This window comes from Littorina saxatilis, linkage group LG6 (assembly GCF_037325665.1).
Source record: "Littorina saxatilis isolate snail1 linkage group LG6, US_GU_Lsax_2.0, whole genome shotgun sequence".
Classification (NCBI taxonomy): Eukaryota; Metazoa; Mollusca; class Gastropoda; order Littorinimorpha; family Littorinidae; genus Littorina; species Littorina saxatilis.
Genome location: NC_090250.1, coordinates 38,163,310 through 38,186,196, shown reverse-complemented (window position 1 = coordinate 38,186,196; position 22,887 = coordinate 38,163,310). Strand labels below are relative to the sequence as shown.

Sequence of the window (22,887 nt, the reverse complement as noted above, 5' to 3'; positions counted from 1 at the left end):
ATTTACTCCGGCGTAAATTTTCCGTAGGTGAAAATTTCATGTTACACCGGTTCTCTCTGTGCACAGTGGGAATTTTTGATGATAAAATGAATTTAAACTAAAAAAAATACAACCAAAAAATGGTATTAACCAAGGTAAATGCCTGGGCAAATCTGCAATGGAGAGTGAACTCACGGAAATGTGTGTGTGTGTACATTTTTGCTAAAAAGTCAAGATTTTTTAAGAGCTGTGGCCCAAATTTGACATATGTGACCCTCCACCACGAAATGAGTCGCATGTCACCTTTGCATGATTTTCATATTTTTACATTTTCCAAAAGAGTGTTTTATGCTCTATCCAGTGGTGAAAACCGTTTTAGAAAAGAGCGAACACTTTTCGAGTTATAAGCCTGTGACTAAGGTGACCCTCACACTGTTACCACAGTTCCCCCGGACTTATGTCAAGCCTAGCGCAGAACCGCGCGAGGTGACATGCGACTCATGCCGTGGTGGAGGGTCACATATTAACCAGTATTATTTTGACCAGAAATATGTGTGAATTTCAAGCTGTTTTTCTTCTGCTCAAAACCAGGATCATCTATTGAGCAATATTTAAAGTATGGCGTTTCAGCTCCCAGACCACACCTATCCTCCAAAATGTTATTTTTTGACAATATGATTCATCATTCAACCATTGAACAGTTACCAAGTCATAGATATTTCACATTCTTTACCAGTTTATTTTGCGTCTCAGCTAACACAGAAAATCAATTTAGTCTGTCTCTGACCTAAGTGTGTGCATGTGAATTGAAAAAGGCCTGCTCTCATGTATCAGGCATGGGAATTGAAAAAAGTAAAAAAGGCTGAAATTTTTGTAAGTAATATCGCAGCCTTACTGGGGGTGTTCGGGTGTTCTCCAAAGAACCCAAATTGTGCAATTTGGTGTCATCTGAGCTTCAAGTTTGCCATTAAATTCAGTTTTCAGTACCATTTTTGCCTCACACGTTCATTTTTTCGTCGGAACATAAACAAAAACTCTGCGAAAATTTGCCTTTTGGCGGACAATTCCCATGCGTGATTATTATACAAAATTCTCAATTTGTATTTTTCATTCCAAACAAATTTACAGACACACCAAACAAACATAGGAAAAAAACACACACACAAAACCAGAGTAAATAATTAGAAGGACACAAGCACAAGCGAACTGAACATGCACAAGAACAGGCATCTCTGCTGAAAGTTTTCATCTGTTTTATTGAAACCATCTTTACAAAACTTATATACTGAAGTTTAAGTCATTCACAGTTACAAATGATGACGTCAAGACAATTTGTGGGACACAGGATGGAAGAAAAACAAAAACACTGATGCGAACAATTTAAATGCAATGTTAAAAGAAAACGTACATAAAAATTGTATGTATCATTAAAACTGAACCATCCTATCATAGACACGATTCTAAAAGACTGCAAGAGACTTGTTTCAACAGTCATTTTAATGACAAAATGTTATGTACACAGACCATTTTGAATGAGTGAAATCATGCAGAATAAAAGTATGTTACAATAAAATAAGACGGAGTAAGACAGTGCTTTTGAAAAATCAAATAGAAAAGTGACAAACCCCTTTCTCAACTTTATGCTGTTTCAGTTCAGCCTTTTCAGTATGCTTTGGTGAGAAACACTTTCATTTTTTTCCCCTTTTTACAGTAAAATCAAGTAATACGATGAAGGTTTGGTATTTTGAGATAAATGCAATGGTTACGAAACAATCATGGGTGTTACTGGGAAAAATAAAAAAACCTGAAAGGCAGGGGTCCAAAATGCTCAAGTTTGAAAGAAAGTTTCTGGACACCGACGAAACCAAATCATAATAAGCAAGATGGCGGCAAATCCAAGGGAGCGAACCGAGAAAGCACGCGAACCGGTGTCAAAAGTCGGATCGGAACCGCTGCTCGTTATTTCAACTTAGCGAAACAAAGCTTTTTTTTTTTTTTTTTTTGAAAACCCGGAAAACCGGAATTTCTGGCTTCAGATTTTTTCAAAAACCGGCAAAAGCCGGAAGAGTAACACCCATGAACAATTATGTTTGGTGAAAATTCACCAAGAGTTCAGGGCGATGTATGAGTTATGAATGACTCAGGGTGTATGTGTAGTCAGAGTTTCTCTTCAGAAAGTATGGGTGAATTTTTAAGTACAGTGTATACAGAAAAATTAACATGGATTTTCACCGACCATATAATGGAAGAATGTTGTACAATCATGCAACCAATGCTCTTTAGTTCATTCCACTTCAGAAAAGCCTTTACTATTTCAACATCCGCCTATCATTTTATTCTTTATATTTAACTCATAACTTCAGCACACGGGTTGACTAAAATTAACCCTTAGGCTGGTTGTCGCGACATATGTCGCGCTACTTTACGTATACTGTCACCTGGTTATCACGACATATGTCGCGCTACTGGCTCAGTCTGTTTGGTCGGTTCCGATTACCTCCCATGGATGCGAAAACCAATATGACCGTTTTTCTTAATATTTCTCTCTGTTAATTCACCAGTGGCTATGTAACATGTGTTACAGAATTGCACCAGTGTAAGGGTTAAGAGCTTCACAAAGAAGGGAGACAACTGTGCTGAAAATTCACCAACATTTGACCAACAGATTTGACAAAAGCACTGCCTTTTCTTCTACAATACATGACATTAATGATACAAGGAACATTTTCACAAACACAGAACGGTGACATTGCTGGCCCAATAATATAAACAATGCAGAAAAAACAATGAGCTACCATACAAATTTCCACTCTGTTCCGTTCCATTCCTACCTATCGCAAGCAAACTTGCTGAGGTTTTGTGTACAACCAAATTTTTTTCTCCACATCCACACCATGAACACTTTGCCAGGCGACTTGCAACAAATCCCAATGACTTTTTTTTCTTACATTTAAAAACTTAAAAAATCGATCAGAAACTAACACCAGCACAGACTTAAAAATTCGCTTCACACCCCACAGAGGTTTTAAGCACGCTTCCGCAAAGAAACAGACACCAGAGGTCAATCGTCATACTCTACACCCATCAATCATGGTTTTCTCAGAGGACTTCAAATGCAGGATTCCCAGGAAACCAAGCATCAAGGTATGTTTTCCAGTTTTTGTCCATGAACAGCTGCTTTCCTAAGACATTGCTGCACAGCTAATGCAATCTTTCACTGACTTGGCTGCCAAACTCTGCCGCACTAGGAGACTGTTGCTTTGTACACTGCCGAAATGTCGCTCTCACTCATTCCCAGGCGCCTGGCTTTCTTGTACAGCTGCAACACACAAAACAGGATATGGTGGGGTCAGTTTTTGACAACTATGACAGTCACATAACATTAGGGAAAACAAGCAAATTAAAGCAGCAAAAAGGAATTTTGTTGACATTTAGTACAAGCTGGCTGAAATTAGCTTCTCTGCTTATTCAATGTTCAACTCCTCTAAACTGTAATACAAGCTGCTCATCCTGACTTAAGTCCAACTTGGATGACCAAGACTTTCATTTCAATTAACTACCTTAGGTTCTCTTCTAACCTCTGCTTGACTTGTTTCTTCTTTCTCTATTTCTATCAGTATCACTTCTCCTTATTTCTTCATGGGTGAAAGCTATGAAAATCAAATTGACTGAAAATATTTTGAGGCAGGGGTCCAGGGGCCGCCCAGGCCCTGGCGGGGTACGGGGCCCTGCCCCGTTAGGGGGTCCAGGACGCCCCCCCTGCCGAAAACGAATTTTTGCATTATACATTGTGATTTTGTGGCCTTTCCTGGCAAAAAAATACACTTTTTGTCACTATCATGCAGGTCAAAAAAATACCTTCAGATTCTAATGATATGGTAAAAAGGGTAAACAAAATCAAAACAATTCACAGAAGTAATCATTTTTCTTTTGTATCTTTTCACACTTGCATCTTCCAACACAACGACACAATTGATAACAATCAACATTGACAACAGCCAATTACTAAATGAAATAGAAACTGAACAACTGAAATAAAAGTTCAAAATATTTAATTATAAGAAGCAAACATTGCCAGACAGGCATTGAAATAAATGATGAAACAATGTCACACATGCAAACAGCATGATGTAGCACTGCACAAAAATAGCAACTAAGCAGTAGCATCTCTTATAGTGCAAAGTTCTCAAGGAAAAGCACTTGAGTTTCAAGCACCAAACTTATCACACACAGTTTTAGTTTCATGAACTCCAACCAGTCCTATCGCCTTTGTTGGCTAGACCAGCATCAATAAGATCTGTCCATGCGTTTTCCGCAGAAATCATGTCACCACTTCGTAATGCCTGCCAAAACGCGAGAACTTTTTTTTTATCGTGATGCAGAGCGAATCCGAAAGCGAAGAAACCTCACCTACGGGGTTTACTGCAAAGCAGTTCGAAAACGCGTTCCGCTTAAAAAAAAAAAAAAAAATTTTTTTTTTTTTTTTTTTAATAAAAATTGCGGATTGACGGAATTTCCGTCAGACTTATTTTCAGATTGACGGATTTCAGTCAATTGACGGGCTACTTTCACCCATGTTTCTTGTTTATTTCTGATAAAGACTTTAATCATAACAGGTTAGTCTTCTTGCATTTGTATAAATGTAAGTTGTAGTGAGTACATTTTTTCTGTTATTTTATTTTACGACCATTTAAAAACCAGTCCGAAAAAAGTGGACTCCCCCCCCCCCCCCCCCCCCCAGACAACACATAACAATTCAGGGGTAAAACCAATAAAGAAACAAACGACAATTGTTTGACTCAGCACAAACTATAATATTCCATCAACCACACAATCTTGATTCACTTATGCTCTGATTTGACATGCTCATGATGTGTAACACAAATTGCACAGGTCAAACAAACAGTACCTCGTTGGATGCAGCGGCCAAGTAGAGAGGTTGTTCCACACTGTCTCCCATGCTGAGGACGAGACGCAGGTCTTTCTGCTGGTGCTGCAGGGGGAAGTGGGTGTCAAAACGCTGGTTCATAATCGCTGAAACATAACAAAACACTGGATGATTATTGGTGTTGGCACAGGTATATGATCTTCAAGTTGGTATCCCCCTTCAATGGCTTTGTCGACGCCCTTTTTTTTAACTGCTTGCTTCTCTTTATATGATAAACTGCCCATAAGGCGGCGGCGCTCTGAACAAAATCTTCACAATCTAAAAAAAAACGTTATCGAGTACACGTACATTGTACTTCCAGTGAAGGATTTCCCAGAATTACCTATTTAATTTTTTAGTAACATCGGTTTTTTGGAATAGCCTGAAGGGTGATTGCATCATTGCGCGTCAACTGCATGTAATGCTGGTTAGCCACTTTGAATTAATGCAATCCTGGTGTTGGCAATTAGAAACATTCTGCAGTTAAAGATATCACCATGTTTACTACTTTTAGTGTTCATTCTGGCAGCTAGGTGCAACACCATTTAAGGTGCAACTCCATTGAAATAAAACATGACTAGAAAAACTGCTAACAAATACATTTTCTATCAAGTGGATAGGTGGTTTACAGAAAGAAACAACCACTTCACTAAACTAGAACAAAATCAAAAGCAGTATACTATAGTCAGTATCACCAAAACTCATGCTGGCCAATGTAAAACGCTAGCTGCTATCAACAAATGGCATCGAAACAAAAAACATACTCCTCAACCAAAATACCAGGGGAAGTAACTGTTACCGTGCATGTCTCACCCAAAATCAGCATTGCCGCACACATCCACACACAGACGGTGAAGCAACTTATATGAGGCTTTGCCAAAAGGTGCCATTTCGGACCCATGTGTGTTTGGAAAGCAAGTGTAATTAACTGGATTACCCCAACATGTTTACATGTATTGTGCTTTGAAAAAGGGAGTTTGATGAATGCTTTTTTAATGTTTTGAAGCCTGTTGTTGTTGTGAATGTTAAATAAAAAAATAAAATGTTTCAAACATACACCGGAAACGGCCCCGAAAAATGTTGGACATTTTGGTGTCCTCGGGGAATTTTCGATTTTTCATGATCTGCATCACTGCATCGGTTTTAATCTGCGTATTTCATACAGTCTAAGCATGCAACTCTTTGTAGAATGTGCAACAATCGTAATTAGAACCAGAATTTACCGAAAAACTCGCCCAGTAAATACCCGTTTTTTTTTCGAAGGGCTCATGTCCGCAGACCAACTTGTTTACAGATTCGATTTTCGCCGGTCTTGGTGCTTTGAATGGCCGCCATTTTGGATGAAAACGATAGTTTCGTATTCGAGGAAATAAAAGCAGTGTGTTGCATTTGAGTCAGAATTTGCGAAGTTATTGTATCTAGCAGCTAAAAAAATCGATGGAGTTTAATGTCCAAAAGTAACGTTTGACAAATTTTGTTATTTTTGCAATTTTTACAAAGAAGTTTCGCGAGTATTTGATACGAAAGCGTGGAAACCACTAGCTTTGCTTCTATGGCGTTTCCGGTCACCGATTCGATTGAAATCATGGAGACGACGAACCGTAAAGGTGAGAAAATATTGTACTGTCTATTCAGGGTAAGGTGTAACGTCTGACACTTTGTAACGTTTGACACATAATTCTTCTCCCAACGAATTGAATTAGCTTATAATAACTGCTCGCTACTTTTGGAGGCAAATTTGATGGAAGAAAAATACGATCCTCTGTTTTTTTCCCGCGCGATTTTAGTGACCAAATGTGGAGAAATCACATATCTCGGACATGGTTCTGTTAATGTCCGTGTTACGATTCAGGAGGATACGTTCATGTCCGTGTAACGATTTAGGAGGAGACATTTGTCCTTGTAAATATTGTAGCCAAAGCTGAAAAAATGCATTTGGGTTAGCAGGGGGAAGGAATATTTTCATGAGATTGTTTTAACACCCCCCCCCCCCCCCCCACCACACACACACACTGACCTTGACACTTGTGGTTGATGGTGGGGCAGTTGAGTGATCAGACTGAGAATATTCCTGACCCAGTCCCACTTTCTCTGCCCACTCTTCCCTTCATCTTCTCGCCCCTACCCCATTCACATTCCATTTCCCCCACATACTGACCTTGACTCTTGTGGTTGATGGTGGGGCAGTTGAGAGCGCCCAGACAGAGGACCTCGTGCAGATCTTCCTGATCCAGTCCCACCTTCTCTGCCAGGGCCATGCCCTCTGCCAGGCTGGCCATGACCGTGCCCAGGATCATGTTGTGGATCAGCTTCATCCTTGTAGCTGTGCCCACCTCGTCTGTCAACAATATGAACAGAGACACACAGTTTAGATTTGGATTCAAGCAAAGACTACTAATATGTGACCCTCCACCATGGAATGAGTCGGATGTCACCTTGCACATTTCTGCGCTAGCCCTAACATATGTCCAGGGGGTGTCAGATATCAATTTTGAGAATTCGCTACAAAGTTATTCTTCGGTCTCTTTTCTACCCACAGTTATCACCTGATAAGCTGAAAATGCACCCTACCCATTCGTTTCACTCAATGATCGCCCCTGTAAAACTTCAAATGGACCTGTCGATACACACATTAATGGAAAGGTCTTTGTTCCGGCTTTCAAACTGTTTAGTTTTTATTGGTAAGACCAAAAATACTTGACCAATGAGCTGGTTGCTATGGAAAAAGGTCTGGTTAACTCTTAACGTCCTATACCGCGCCATACCGCTCCTTACCGTATCATCCTATACCGCGTCATACCGCTCGTTCTCTGCTAGTGTCATTAAACAAGAGTTACCAGCCTTGCGATGCTCTCCTGCATTGGAAAACAGCTTTAGTCCTTCGACACACATGCCAATGCTGCCGGTGGATTTTGTTCAGGACTTTTGAATGCGATTTCGATTTTTGTGGACGGATTTTGTTTGGATTTTTTTTGTTAGCTTTGAAAATTCTAAATGGAGTCGAGTGATAGTGACACGTCTTTTCACGGGTTTGAGGCAAGAAATGTGGAGAATGACTTCGATGGTGGTGATGCTGATAGTGGACAGAGTGATCTATCAATTTCGGAGGTTTCAAGCGTTCACACAGCCGATTTGAGTGATTTTGAACCTCAAAGTTCGGACGAATCATCCGCAGATGACATTGACGATAATGCACAATGGCGTGGAAACATCGAACAGTGGGAAGAAGATGCATTCCTAGAAAGTGTGGGCCCTACACAGCCTCTTCCATACAATGCTAAAGCAGTCGACTATTTTTACCAGCTGTTTCCATTGGCTTTCATTGAGAAAATCAAGGATGAAACAGAACGTTACGCTCGCCAAAAACGGGATGCCTTTTTGGATTTTACGTGGATTCGTTACCTGAGATTTTACCTGTGAAAACTACCTCCCCAAGAGTAAAGTTGGTGTTATTTTTAATCATAAGATAACAGTGCATGACAACCAACATAAAACACAGACACAACACCTTCATTGCTTTTTGTTTTATTTTATTTTATTTCATAATTAATTTTTTACCTGAAATTATTAATTAATTAGATTTTTTATGACAAGTAATTATCCAAAAAAACACACAAACCTTTCATAAATGCAAAGTACATTCATTCCCCAATGGTCAAAAAAAATATCAAGTAAATCCATCCATAAACAATACAAATATAATTTTTTTATTGAACACACCCAAATTTTGTCTCTTTTTCCCAAATCCTTGTGGGATTTTGCACTGGGACATGCAAAACACGTTACAGGCTAATAAGAGTTAAGGTCAAACTTGTTTGGGGCTGTTTTTTCTCAGAACCATCCTTTTGAGGGTTCCATGTTCACAGGCTTATAACTGGAAAGATGTTTGCTCTTTTGTAAAACGGTTTTCACCACTGGGTAGAGCATAAACACATCCTTTAGAAAATGTAGACATAACAAAAATCATGCATTGGTGACAAGCGACTCATTCCGTGGTGGAGGGTCACATATGGTTCCCACCCCAAGTGTCGTACCTACCCATGAGTGCACCCATACAAGTGCACTCATATGTGTGAGAGAGGATTCCTGGTCCGGATAGGCATCAGCCACCTTCCTCTGTTATTCCTCAAAGAGTGGAAGGATTCTAGACGCTTAATTTCTACTTCATTGTTTTTAAATTTGAAAGGTTGGTTAATTTTGCGCCGCATAAATTGTTTGAGTGTGTGTTGTCATCTTCCCAGAAGCTTGTGGTAGATTGTGCATTTGAGCTTGTGCCTGTGGAAACCCTGTGGCCACTAATCCAGCATTACTAAATTCACTGACATTGTTCAAGAAACCCACTTTACAACAGATGAGCTGATAGGCTGTAGAACATGGATAAAATGTCTTATGTAAAAACAATGTCCTGTTTGTATTATTGTTATGTACCACGCCTGAATTTCTCTATGAGATAATAAAGTATTCTTATTCTTAAAACTACAAATACAAAATGTGTAAAAACAAAACATCCTATTTAACAAAACATTCAGACTCCAAACACAGGCCCATAACCAGACTTGTAAAAAGTGTTACCCACTGAGTGGTGCAAGATAGAGAGAGATACAGTGGAACCTCCCTGTTAAAAACTGTTACCCACTGAGTGGTGCAAGATAGAGAGATACAGTGGAACCTCCCTGTTAAAAACTGTTACCCACTGAGTGGTGCAAGATAGAGAGAGAGAGATACAGTGGAACCTCCCTGTTAAGAACTGTTACCAACTGAGTGGTGCAAGATAGAGAGAGAGATACAGTGGAACCTCCCTTTTAAGAACTGTTACCCACTGAGTGGTGCAAGATAGAGAGAGATACAGTGGAACCTCCCTGTTAAAAACTGCTACCCACTGAGTGGTGCAAGATAGAGAGATACAGTGGAACCTCCCTGTTAACAAGAAGAGCAAACGCTCGATCGAGTCACTTTCGCAGTTCTGAATATTATATGAGGCATCAGATGGACAGGAAGAAATTGCTATTCACAACACAATGAGTCACGTTCACATAAAATTTGAGCCCGGTCACTTTTATAGTTTCCGAGAAAAGCCCAACGTTAAGTTGTGTGTTGCCGAACAGAAAAGGCTAGTTATCTCCCTTGTTTTTCTGATAACGTTCGTAAAAGGCTACAGATGTAAATACTTTGATGTAAAGAATATTCCTACAAAGTTTCAATCACATCCGATGAACTTTGTCAAAGATATAAAATGTCTAATTTTTCCTTTGACGCTGACCTGTGACCTTGAAAAAGGTCAAAGGTCAACGAAACCATCGTTAAAGTGTAGAGGTCATTGGAGGTCACGACTAAACAAAATATGAGCCCGATCGCTTTGATAGTTTCCGAGAAAAGTCCAACGTTAAGGTGGTGTCTACGGACGGACGGCCGGCCGGATGGCCGGCCGGCCGGCCGGACAGACTAACACTGACCGATTACATAGAGTCACTTTTTCTCAAGTGACTCAAAAACTGTTACCCACTGAGTGGTGCAAGATAGAGAGATACAGTGGAACCTCCCTGTTAAAAACTGTTACCCACTGAGTGGTGCAAGATAGAGAGAGATACAGTGGAACCTCCTTTTTAAGAACTGTTACCCACTGAGTGGTGCAAGATAGAGAGAGATACAGTGGAACCTCCCTTTTAAGAACTGTTACCCACTGAGTGGTGCAAGATAGAGAGAGATACAGTGGAACCTCCCTGTTTAAAAACTGTTACCCACTGAGTGGTGCAAGATAGAGAGATACAGTGGAACCTCCCTGTTAAAAACTGTTACCCACTGAGTGGTGCAAGATAGAGAGATACAGTGGAACCTCCCTGTTAAAAACTGTTACCCACTGAGTGGTGCAAGATAGAGAGAGATACAGTGGAACCTCCTTTTTAAGAACTGTTACCCACTGAGTGGTGCAAGATAGAGAGAGAGATACAGTGGAACCTCCCTGTTAAAAACTGTTACCCACTGAGTGGTGCAAGATAGAGAGATACAGTGGAACCTCCCTGTTAAAAACTGTTACCCACTGAGTGGTGCAAGATAGAGAGAGATACAGTGGAACCTCCTTTTTAAGAACTGTTACCCACTGAGTGGTGCAAGATAGAGAGAGATACAGTGGAACCTCCTTTTTAAGAACTGTTACCCACTGAGTGGTACAAGATAGAGAGAGATACAGTGGAACCTCCCTGTTAAAAACTGTTACCCACTGAGTGGTGCAAGATAGAGAGAGATACAGTGGAACCTCCCTGTTAAAAACTGTTACCAACTGAGTGGTGCAAGATAGAGAGAGATACAGTGGAACCTCCCTGTTAAAAACTGTTACCCACTGAGTGGTGCAAGATAGAGATACAGTGGAACCTCCCTGTTAAAACCTGTTACCCACTGAGTGGTGCAAGATAGAGAGATACAGTGGAACCTCCTTTTTAAGAACTGTTACCCACTGAGTGGTGCAAGATAGAGAGAGATACAGTGGAACCTCCCTGTTAAAAACTGTTACCCACTGAGTGGTGCAAGATAGAGAGATACAGTGGAACCTCCCTGTTAACAAGAAGAGCAAACGCTCGATCGAGTCACTTTCGCAGTTCTGAATATTATATGAGGCATCAGATGGACAGGAAGAAATTGCTATTCACAACACAATGAGTCACGTTCACATAAAATTTGAGCCCGGTCACTTTTATAGTTTCCGAGAAAAGCCCAACGTTAAGTTGTGTGTTGCCGAACAGAAAAGGCTAGTTATCTCCCTTGTTTTTCTGATAACGTTCGTAAAAGGCTACAGATGTAAATACTTTGATGTAAAGAATAATCCTACAAAGTTTCAATCACATCCGATGAACTTTGTCAAAGATATAAAATGTCTAATTTTTCCTTTGACGCTGACCTGTGACCTTGAAAAAGGTCAAAGTTTGTTTGTTTGTTTATTTGTTGCTTAACGTCCAGCCGACTACGCAGAGCCATATCAGGACGAGGAAGGGGGGGATGAAGGGGGCCACTTGTCAAGCGATTCCTGTTTACAAATGCACTAACCCATTACTTGTGTCCCAGCAGGCTTTAGTAAAACTAAATTAATACCTACTGGAAGATTACCAGTTTCCAGTATGTTAAAATAGGCTTAACCTATCTACTGCTGGACTTACATCAGAACACTAACAGATTAAACTATACATGAATCGCGAGACAAGCGGCAAGAGAAGAGATTTTTGGAAAAAATACAGGTGAATGAGCAAGAAGGCAGAAAAAAGAAAAGAATTCATGAAGAAAAGGAGAGCATGACAGGAAAGAGGAACCAAAAATCTACCTAACAGCAAACTAGAAAGCTCCTGCGGTTCTAAAAACAGGAGGGGCCTTTAATTTCATAACCGCAGTGCCCCACTGCGGGAAAAAGGTCAAAGGTCAACGAAACCATCGTTAAAGTGTAGAGGTCATTGGAGGTCACGACTAAACAAAATATGAGCCCGATCGCTTTGATAGTTTCCGAGAAAAGTCCAACGTTAAGGTGGTGTCTACGGACGGCCGGACGGCCGGCCGGACAGACTAACACTGACCGATTACATAGTCACTTTTTCTCAAGTGACTTCAAAAACTGTTACCCACTGAGTGGTGCAAGATAGAGAGATACAGTGGAACCTCCCTGTTAAAAACTGTTACCAACTGAGTGGTGCAAGATAGAGAGATACAGTGGAACCTCCTGTTAAAAACTGTTACCAACTGTGTGGTGCAAGATAGAGAGATACAGTGGAACCTCCCAGTTAAAAACTGTTACCCACTGAGTGGTACAAGATAGAGAGAGATACAGTGGAACCTCCCTGTTAAAAACTGTTACCAACTGAGTGGTGCAAGATAGAGAGAGAGATACAGTGGAACCTCCCTTTTAAGAACTGTTACCCACTGAGTGGTGCAAGATAGAGAGAGATACAGTGGAACCTCCTTTTTAAGACCTCCTAAAATCTCTTTGTTTAAATCCGGTCTTAAAAAGAAAGGAGAAATGGAGGTAAAAAAAATCTTTAAAAACTGAGTTCTTAAAAGAGAGCGAGTCTTAAATTCGGCAGTCTGAAAAGAGGGGTTCCACTCTAACCAGACTTGTACTTTCAGCAACCTTTGCCAAATGAGAGGTCCAAGATACTAAGACTTACTGCCGAGGTAGAAGGATTTCCGCCCCATGGCTTCAAAGCAGGAGAAGCAGTCGTCGTACAGTTTGCGGTCACCCGACGTGAGAATGGTCAGCATGCCTTCCAAGGCCGGAACACGACTACCGCACACCGGCGCTTCCAGGAACGTTCCACCTCTTGCCATCACCGCCTGTGTGGAGAGAAATCATTATCATTTTGGTGTGATCTTTTTGTTATACTGTTATGGTGAGTAGATGTGGGCTTTATTAACAATGAAAAACCATAAAAATTAAGTTTATTAAATGTTTAATTTTAGACAAAAGGAAACTTTTAAATAATTTTTACTTTTATTTCAAGCAAAGTTTGTGTCTATTCCATATCAATTGTGCATACATTACAAACATCATTTGCCTTTTTGTCAAATTGTACACTTCATTGCGTAGCTACAAGAGAGTGATGTTAAAGCCATCCATCAAGTGATCAAGAAAACAAAAAAATGCGCCCCCCTTCCTAATGTCTCTGCATTGTAGGTCCCCCCCCCCCCCCCCCCCCTCCCCCTCTCCAAAACGTACTTACATCTGCAACATCCTGGACTGTTTCTTCGTCCACTGTGGACATTTCTACGTAACATTTCCCCTTTGAGATGCCTTGAAGAACGCCCTGGTTGCCAAACACCACCTGGGTTAAATCAAACAAACAGATAAAAGGTCTATCAAAGTAAATTGTTAAAACAGGTCCATGCAAACAAGTGAGAGCGGCACACAATCTTTGGATAACACAGTCTTCTTAACTTTCTTTGGAAACCATCATACCCTGCAAGCTTGAGAAATAAAGTTTTCTTTGTATTAATGTTAATACAGTGCCGTGGTTCCCGCAATGAAAGGACACCCTTGGGACAATTCAAAAGTGTCCCTACTTTGCATGTGACTTGTCATAACAGGCATTTCATGGGAGGTGTCCTCTCATCCGGAGGGCATCACATTGCAGGTACCAGTGTAAAGTGATAGTAAGAATGATTTTGTACTGTTACTAGTGTTACTTTCATTTTGCATTCAACAAGTAACAACGAACACACACACATTCTCTCTCTCTCTCTCTGTACCTAAAATCTCTATCTATTCTTACGCATTAAAGATCAATCAGGCACTCACTCACACTCTGTCTCCATCTCTCTCTCTCTCACTCTGAGCACTGTACTCACGTCTCGAACAGCCACAGAATCGGAGACGCAGGTAAAGGTGATGTCACATGATTGCACCACATCAGCTGGGTTGTTTCCCCTGAAGGCTCCGGCCTTGGCAAACTCTCGTGTCTGCAACACAAAAGATTGGCAAATACGATTAACAATAAATGTCTAAAAGCTTGAACTTTGCAATCTTGATGCTGAAATAAACTCATGGAAGATGGATATACCCTGTGCCAGAGTGGAATCCAGGTTGAAGCTCGTTCCCTTCTTCCTGGTTGATATTCAAAGGGTTAGTATTGATAATACTTTACTCATACAGGAGACATTATTGACATATATATGTTTGCATTAACAAAACAACTGTTTAAAATGGACTTTTTCTGAGAAAAAAATTCAAATGCACATTTGTGTTTAATGTTCTGAGCTGGTGTGTGTGTGTGTCAGTGTGTGTGTGTTAGTGTGTGTGTGTGTGTGTGTGTGTGTGTGTTTAAGTTGTAACAGCATGAGTATAAATGGAAGTGGGTAGAGCATGCAAGAGAGAGAGAGAGAGGGGGGGGGGGGGGGGGGGGGGGGGGTCCGAAATAAAAAAAAAGAAGTCATATGGTCAGGGTTTTGAAGTAATATAAACGAACAGAGCCATCATTCTAACAAAACAAACCCACACTCTCTGTCTCTCTCTTTCTTTCTTTCTCCCCCTGTCTTCCTCTCTCTGCCCTTCCCTTCCTACCTCCTAGCCAGGTCGACAACACACACAACCAAAAACACCCAACAACCCCAGCCATCAAAGGCACAGCTGCAGCAGTGTATACTGCATTTGTTCAATATCTCAACATCCGCTCAACACCACAATTGAATTCTGCTGCCTCAGGATAGCACAAAAACACAGGTGGTGTTGGATTTCCAGCAGGAGGAAATCAATTGATTACTTTAGTGATTATCAAAGCCTGCTAGATGATCGCTGCTGTTCAAAGAAACAAGAGGCATCAAACATAAGACCAAATGGCTTAAAAAAAACCAGCCATCTCTTGCAGTAAATTTTGTTTTGTTTGGGGTGGTCACTTGTTGGGAGATGGATGATTATGGTGAGATTGAAATCGAAGGTATATATTGATCACAAGAAGCTACATAATTATGCTCCAATTGACCACTGCAGGTACCCAACAACTAGTCCTTGTGCACACACACACACACAGTGACACACATAATCTGGGGCATGGGGAAGCTTTCAGAGGCAATAGTAATGATTGGATCAGCCACTCAAACACAGGCAGCACCAATAGCCTGGACACAGTTCTATGTAACCCCTGGTTGTCCTCTCAAACTGCAGCTATGCCATCCTCACCGCAGCGTAACCCCGCCACCCCCCAGCCTAACACCCCAAGCGGCCTCCCTCGGCCTTGTAAATCCCCCTGCCAGGCTGCCAGTGCAATGCTGCAGCAGGCACTAGAACCACAACATTTACATCTTGTTTTTCTCAACTGTATTGACTTTGCGTCACACTCACAGAACACAGTTCTTTTCTGTTTCTACATCTATTTATTTCTCTCACTCGCGATTCTTTTAAATAAAAAAAAATTCCATCAAATATCTCTTCATTTACTCTGGACAAAAATAATTTTGAGACTAAATTTTTAGAGATTCGAGCTAAAAAGATGTGAGTGCAAGCGCAAGGAAATAATGATAATACTGTCATTTTCTTCTACTTGATCTCCAGTCAATGTTTAATTTAAAGTCTTCTCTGTGTCACAAACACACACACACACCCACACACACACAAATCTAAACAAAACACACAAATTAAACAAAACACATTGTTGCTGATTACAGTGCCTGTGTGAAGTGCAACATATCCTCTCCCAATGCTGCAGGGGATTAGGGGCAGTTCACAACAGTGGGTTTTACTTATTTAGCCCCACTTGGGACCGCATAGCCAGGCTACACGTCCCTATGAGTGATGGATGACCGATGCCAAGCAAGGTCAAAGGAGGATAGAGAAGGGAAGGAGGAGTGATTTATTGCATAAGGCTTGAGCAGTTAAACATGAGAAGAACATGTGTGTGTGTGTGTGTGTGTGTGTGTGTGTGTGTGTGTGTTTTAGTTGCACTCACACACACGGAAATCAGACAAAGACACATATAGGCAAGCATATGGACAAGCAGAGAGACAGACACACACACACACACACACACACGGAAATCAGACAAAGAAACAGATAGGCAAGCAGATGGACAACCAGACAGACAGACACACATACAGAGTATAGACAGAGAGACACACTTCCCTCATTCTACTCGAACCCTTGTACGAAACGGCATGGTTTATCTTGGAAATTCAAAGTATGACCAGAGAAGTCAGACAGTTCCATTGATTAGGAGATAAACCAAACGAAAATACTGAGCATGCTTCCAACAGGGACCTTCCATTTATCTACTTGCAATCAATAAAAACAATATTCCCGAGCCGAGGTCTGTCCCTACAAAGTGAATGGACAGGTTACATATATATCGTAAGGTCATCGTCAAGTGTTCTAACGATGTCCATCTCCTTCCGTCTACTGAGTGCCATTACATAAGCCACATTTTATACCTACACTACAGAGACAGCGGTCAGACAAGATGTTCGTGAAATGGTTTCACTGACGCTCGGTTTCTGCTGAAGGGTGTCGCTCTATCTTATGTCATGTACCCTCTGCTGAAGCTACTGCATGAGTTATGTTTGTAGACTGAAGAGAACAATAAATGAGATGACCGTACATTCTGATCTTCTGTGCCTCTGGTATGCGTTGTAATAGCGGGGTGGGCAGCCTCCTCTGAAGTCGGTGATCGCACGCAAAGAGTAAGACTTCTTCAACACACACACACCCCTCCCCCTTCAGTATTTTTCTCAATACGAGTGCGTATACATACATGTGTGTGTGTGTGTGTGTGTGTGTGGTGTGTGTGAGAGAGAGAGAGAGAGAGAGAGAGAGAGAGAGAGAGAGAGAGAGAGAGAGAGAGAGAGAGAGAGGGGGGGTGTCTGACCAACATACAAAGCGGAATCACAAAGACGACCATGACATTTGTCACTACTCAGTACTACGACATACATTATTCATATATATACGTAACGAAAATACCTGAGAGAACCTAGCTGTTTCTTTCCATGAAGACACAAGACAGAGAAATTGTCAGTATCCCGAGGGACATGGACCCCAACGGTCAAATGCGCATTTATCATCGGGCGGAGCCCATTAACGCTTGTTAGTTGGCAAATAAATGACCCTTGTTTCGCGGCTAAACGAGTTGCGACGTGTAATTTAGAAGCAATCAGCCAACCGTTTTTGCCTACATGTCTCACGATATCTCTCACTGTAAGAAGCAAGACAGTGCAGCCAATTCCTTACGTTTTCGGTAGTATATGTGTCCGGTTACTGGGGCATCTCTCTCTCTCTTTGAAAAGAAGTAAGTACTGCAAGATTATCATGTTTTTATATTTAGTCAAGTTTTGACTAAATATTTTAACATCGAGGGGGAATCGAAACGAGGGTCGTGGTGTATGTGCGTGCGTGTGTGTGTGCGTGTGTGTCTGTGTGTGTGTAGAGCGATTCAGACTAAACTACTGGACCGATCTTTATGAAATTTGACATGAGAGTTCCTGGGTATGAAATCCCCATACGTTTTTTTCATTTTTTTGATAAATGTCTTTGATGACGTCATATCCGGCTTTTCGTGAAAGTTGAGGCGGCACTGTCACGCCCTCATTTTTCAACCAAATTGGTTCAAATTTTGGTCAAGTAATCTTCGACGAAGCCCGGACTTCGGTATTGCATTTCAGCTTGGTGGCTTAAAAATTAATTAATGACTTTGGTCATTAAAAATCTGAAAATTGTAAAAAAAAATAAAAATTTATAAAACGATCCAAATTTACGTTTATCTTATTCTCCATCATTTGCTGATTCCAAAAACATATAAATATGTTATATTCGGATTAAAAACAAGCTCTGAAAATTAAATATATAAACATTATTATCAAAATTAAATTGTCCAAATCAATTTAAAAACATTTTTATCTTATTCCTTGTCGGTTCCTGATTCCAAAAACATATAGATATGATATGTTTGGATTAAAAACACGCTCAGAAAGTTAAAACAAAGAGAGGTACAGAAAAGCGTGCTATCCTTCTTAGCGCAACTACTACCCCGCTCTTCTTGTCAATTTCACTGCCTTTGCCATGAGCGGTGGACTGACGATGCTACGAGTATACGGTCTTGCTGAAAAATGGCATTGCGTTCAGTTTCATTCTGTGAGTTCGACAGCTACTTGACTAAATATTGTATTTTCGCCTTACGCGACTTGTTGACGGATGCGTTCGACTCAAAGCCCCCCCCTCCCCCCCACTGAAGGAAGAAAGTAATGTCCGTTTTTCGTTACTGATTTGGAAGGATGCATACAGTCAGATCTTCTCTCTCTCTCAGCGCAAAATGGAAGAAGCAAGTGCTGTCAGTTCCTCATGTTTTGGAAATGATGCATATTCGCCGCGTTCGATCAAAAGCACCCCCCCCCCCCCCCCCCCTTCCCTCCGTATTTTGGAAGGCTGCGTTCACTCACTCAACATGGATTGCCGATAGACGAAAGGATAAACGAAGAAGAGGCCTCAAATTCAGCCTCGACAGTTTGTAAACTGCTTCCGAATCCGAGATGCTCAATCATCAGCTTCGACAGGAGAAGAAAAAGGCAAGAAAAACACGCGGAACCCCTATTGAGACGTTCACCCCTGCACACACCACTGATAGCCTCGTCCGATACCAGAAGCCTGCGCTATTCGCCAAAAGATCGATACAGACTAGTCGACTGCGAGATTATAGGGGGGAAGGGGGTTGGGAGGCTGGCAAAGAAAAGAGTTACCCCGCACACTGCCACTCACCATCATCACAGGAGCCGGAAGGAACCGGCGGCGGGCATCATCGTGTGATGCGAGCGGCCTTCATTTTGGCGCAACAAAATAAGCCGCACTATTTCCCACCGTTCACCACCATCCTCTGCCAACCTCCCCGGCTAGGGAGATTATCCGGCACACTGCTACCGGCGTGTCTGTGTGTGTGCAAAAAAGACTAGCTAACACACTTCTACGAACACCTACGACAACATGAGGGGGGCATCTGCCACGAAGACAGCACGAGGAAGAAGCAAGACACAGGAGGAAATAGGATGAGGTGAAGAAGAGAAATTGTGAAGACCCTCCGATAATACAGCAAAACAAAGCAGCGAACTACGCACACGCGTGACAGCAACCAACAACGGCGGCACAGAAGGGACAAAACTGTTTATTTCTGCGGTCACAGACTTCGGGGTTTGGTTCAAGCGCGTGAGCCAGAGGTTCATACGTGTGTGCTCTGGCACCGCGACTCCGCGAGTGCAACACTCTCCATCAGCCTGTGACAACTGATCTGATAACCAGGTGTACAGTACTAAGAATACTAAGCTGGAGGTGAACCAGCAATCGACTACTCTTCACAACAAACGCGTGTGGGCGGAAGAGACAGTGGCACAGATGTGCTGAGTGATGAGGCTCTGGAAACGTGTGATCCCATGTTGTGACCCTAATGGGTGCATGAGGGGAGAAGTTTCTCACTGCTGCTGCTGCTGTTTTTTGTTAGTTTGGTAAAGGTGAGTCAGAGTAAAAGTCGGTGTGTGTGTGTGTGCGCGCGCGCGCGTGTGTGTAAACGGGCAGTGTTTTGCAGATTAGGCGAAATGGACAACAAATGCTGCCGATTTTGCGAATTCGGCAATTCCGCCAATTGGGCACAATACACTGGGAATTTCTTACCCTCTGCATGTGTGCAGTGGTCTCTGTTATAAAAAGAAAAACCCAGCAAAGCTCTTTCCATCACATGCTTCGGTGTGACAGACCCTGGTGAGAAACGATGCGCTGATTTATGATGCGCATGCATTCTGCCCTAGTTTCAAGTGTTGGATTATAGAACCCTTCGAAGTAGTTGCTTAACGTTTATATTGCGATAATAATCTGAAATTCCGAATTACCGTCTTGTTTATGCCATCAGATACTCCAACAAAGGTCTCTGCGTCTCATGCTTTGCAATGATAACCACTGATGTCATAAACTCTGACAATTTCTGACTTTTCAGCAATAACGTGCAATCAGAGTGAATCAGAGACAAACAACTGAGACTGTGTTCTGTGTGATATGTAGTTCGTGTCCGCCAAATTGTGCGTGTGTGTGTGTGTGATAGCAGAACGCTGTATGTGTGTGTGTGTGTGTGTGTGTGTGCAGAAAGTGAGACGGTACGGCTACTCAGCGGTGATGGTGGACAACTAATGCGAGTAATTTTCTGCACATTTATTGATTATCGTGGTCGGAACGCTCTCTCTCTCTCTCTCTCTCTCTCTCTCTCTCTCTCTCTCTCTCTCTCTCTCTCGTCTTGATGTGGTTGTCTGATGAGCGTTGGTCAGAGTAGTTGTGGTCAATGTTCGTCTTGTTGATATCATTATTAGCTGAGACGATATGGTTGCGTGTACCTTTTCCGTGGTAAAAGAGAAGATGAAACAGTAAGGTGAGTTTCTGCACTGTGCAAGTACATCTCTCTTTCTCTCTCCCTTTCTCTAGACTTGTGTAGTACCATCGAAAGGCGCTCTCGGCAAGATGATGTTTATGCTCGTAACTTTTACTCCGATAACCGGCCCTTGACCCCACGAAAACGACGTACAGGCTCCTGAACTCAGTTCGTACCTCCTTCATTCTCCTTGACAGTACTCAAAACAAGTGCGAGACAATAAACAAAAGTGTACGAACTCTTTCAAGTGCATGTAGTTTTGACATGGCAAGATTCGTAATCTCCGGGAATGCTGTGGGTTGTTAGTGTGCGCTTAGTCGAAAGGTCAAGCCGAGCCATCTTCGGTGCTGTATATCATTCCATCATCGGCCCTCATGTTTATTCATAATCATATCCTTAGTGATACATTCATCACACCGAATCTCGTTGTCTCCTGTATAACTGACTTGCGGTGACATTTTCTGTTGAAGTGTGTAGTGCGACTTGCTTTAGTTGTTTGTTTGTCTTTGTTTACAACCAGCTAGACGGACACTTCCTCTTCAAACTCCCTAGGCCCTATCTCTTTCTCTACCTTTCTGTTAGCTCTCTCTCTCTCTCTCTCTCTCTCTCTCTCTCTCTCTCTCTCTCTCTCTCTCTCTCTCTCTCTCTCTCTCTCTCTCTCTCTCTCTCTCTCTCTCTCTCTCTCACACACACACATACCGTGACACACAACCAAACCTCATTGCAAATTATGCGTTCATGTGACAAGCATTCGATTACCAGCAAACGAGTTTACAATGAATGCTGCTGAAAAGGAGAAAGGCCGCTAATGCTGTCAGAACAATGCATGGCAAAGAAAACACGGTTCTAAACACACAGTGACGGCAACACATGTAATGGAGCGCAGCTGTGTGACACAATTTGGTCGTTTGTTTTTAGCTCTGAAGTTACCACACACTTTCGCACAATTCGGCAGGTGTGTTCATGCGGTATATAATTATGTATTATATATCTGTGCCTGCTGGTGCCTTGGTTTTACTTGTCTGGCGAGGAAATCATTTTTTTTGTTTTTACATATTTAGATCTTTTCGTAATGTGTTATGGATATAAGCAGATTCGCGATCGTCGATAATGATTTTGCATGGTGTTGTGTAATTTTTAAATTACAAAGGAATTGATATGTAAGACAGTTTCAAGCGAGCAATTTTTCGCGGCTGTATTAATTTACTGTGCAAACAACTCTAAATATGGCAAAAGTGTCACGTGATAATCAACCGTTTGGTTTCGGCGCTCGCTGGAGCAGACGATTTTTTCTGACAGTGATGCAACCATATATTAGGGTCTCCTTCCGGCAGCAGTCCCAAAATTTCGACTTGTTTTGACCTTAGAACGATGTCTTTATCATAACTGTGAAGAACAGAACGGAGATCACTGTCGAAGTCGGCCAATCTGCAATCATTTTCGTCTCGCGAACACTGCTCGCGAACAACATATGGGAGATAACTCTGTATTCTTGTTTTGATAGATTCGCGTAGGACTTTAGCGTCCGGTCAGAGAGATAACTGGCGATAGCCGTGGAGCGATGATGATCAGAATGACTGGTACTCCCGATGCATTGAAAGTGTAAATGAAACTGAAATTGTTAAATTGCCAGTTTGGGGTTAAAATAAAAACGTGTGAAGTAATGCTAGCAGTGTACAGCAGCTAGTTCTGCTCTGTTAGAATTCGCAAAATTGCAACAGTCTGCAGTGCAGTAATTACGACATTCTCAGTTAGCCCTGCTTCTAAAATGAGGGGTACTTGTGCCAGTACCAGCACCAAAACCTGTGGAGTTAAACCCCAATCTTCTCTCTAACCAGGTATACCCACAGCCGAGAGCATTGGCACCTGACTGCGCCGTGCAGGCTCGTTGAGGGGACCAGAGATAACAGGAAGTGGCATTTGCAGGCAGGTAGTGCAAATACATCACGCGCTGCCGTTTTCAATAAGAATGTTAAGGGGGGGGGGGGGGGGGGGGGGGGGAAGCACAGTACAGTGCAACCTGTTTTAAGATCCTCCGTTGTAACACACTCTCAACATTTAACTTCTGATCTTCTCAGATCCTCCCTTCAAAAATCCTTACATCTAACTCCGGTTTAAGATTCC

At 41.9% G+C, this 22,887-nt stretch overlaps 1 protein-coding gene across 1 annotated transcript in view; it reads right to left on the bottom strand.

The window, feature by feature from the left end:
- Positions 1–1,215: 1,215 nt before the first annotated feature.
- LOC138969165 (cytokine-like nuclear factor N-PAC) overlaps positions 1,216–22,887 on the bottom strand; it is a gene marked incomplete in the record, with an annotated part of 46,655 nt that continues 24,983 nt past the window's right edge. Inside the window, 6 exon segments of the mRNA XM_070341889.1 lie at positions 1,216–3,298; positions 4,889–5,013; positions 7,065–7,244; positions 13,051–13,216; positions 13,603–13,704; positions 14,228–14,338. Of these exon segments, the coding sequence (XP_070197990.1) occupies positions 3,224–3,298; positions 4,889–5,013; positions 7,065–7,244; positions 13,051–13,216; positions 13,603–13,704; positions 14,228–14,338 (759 nt within the window).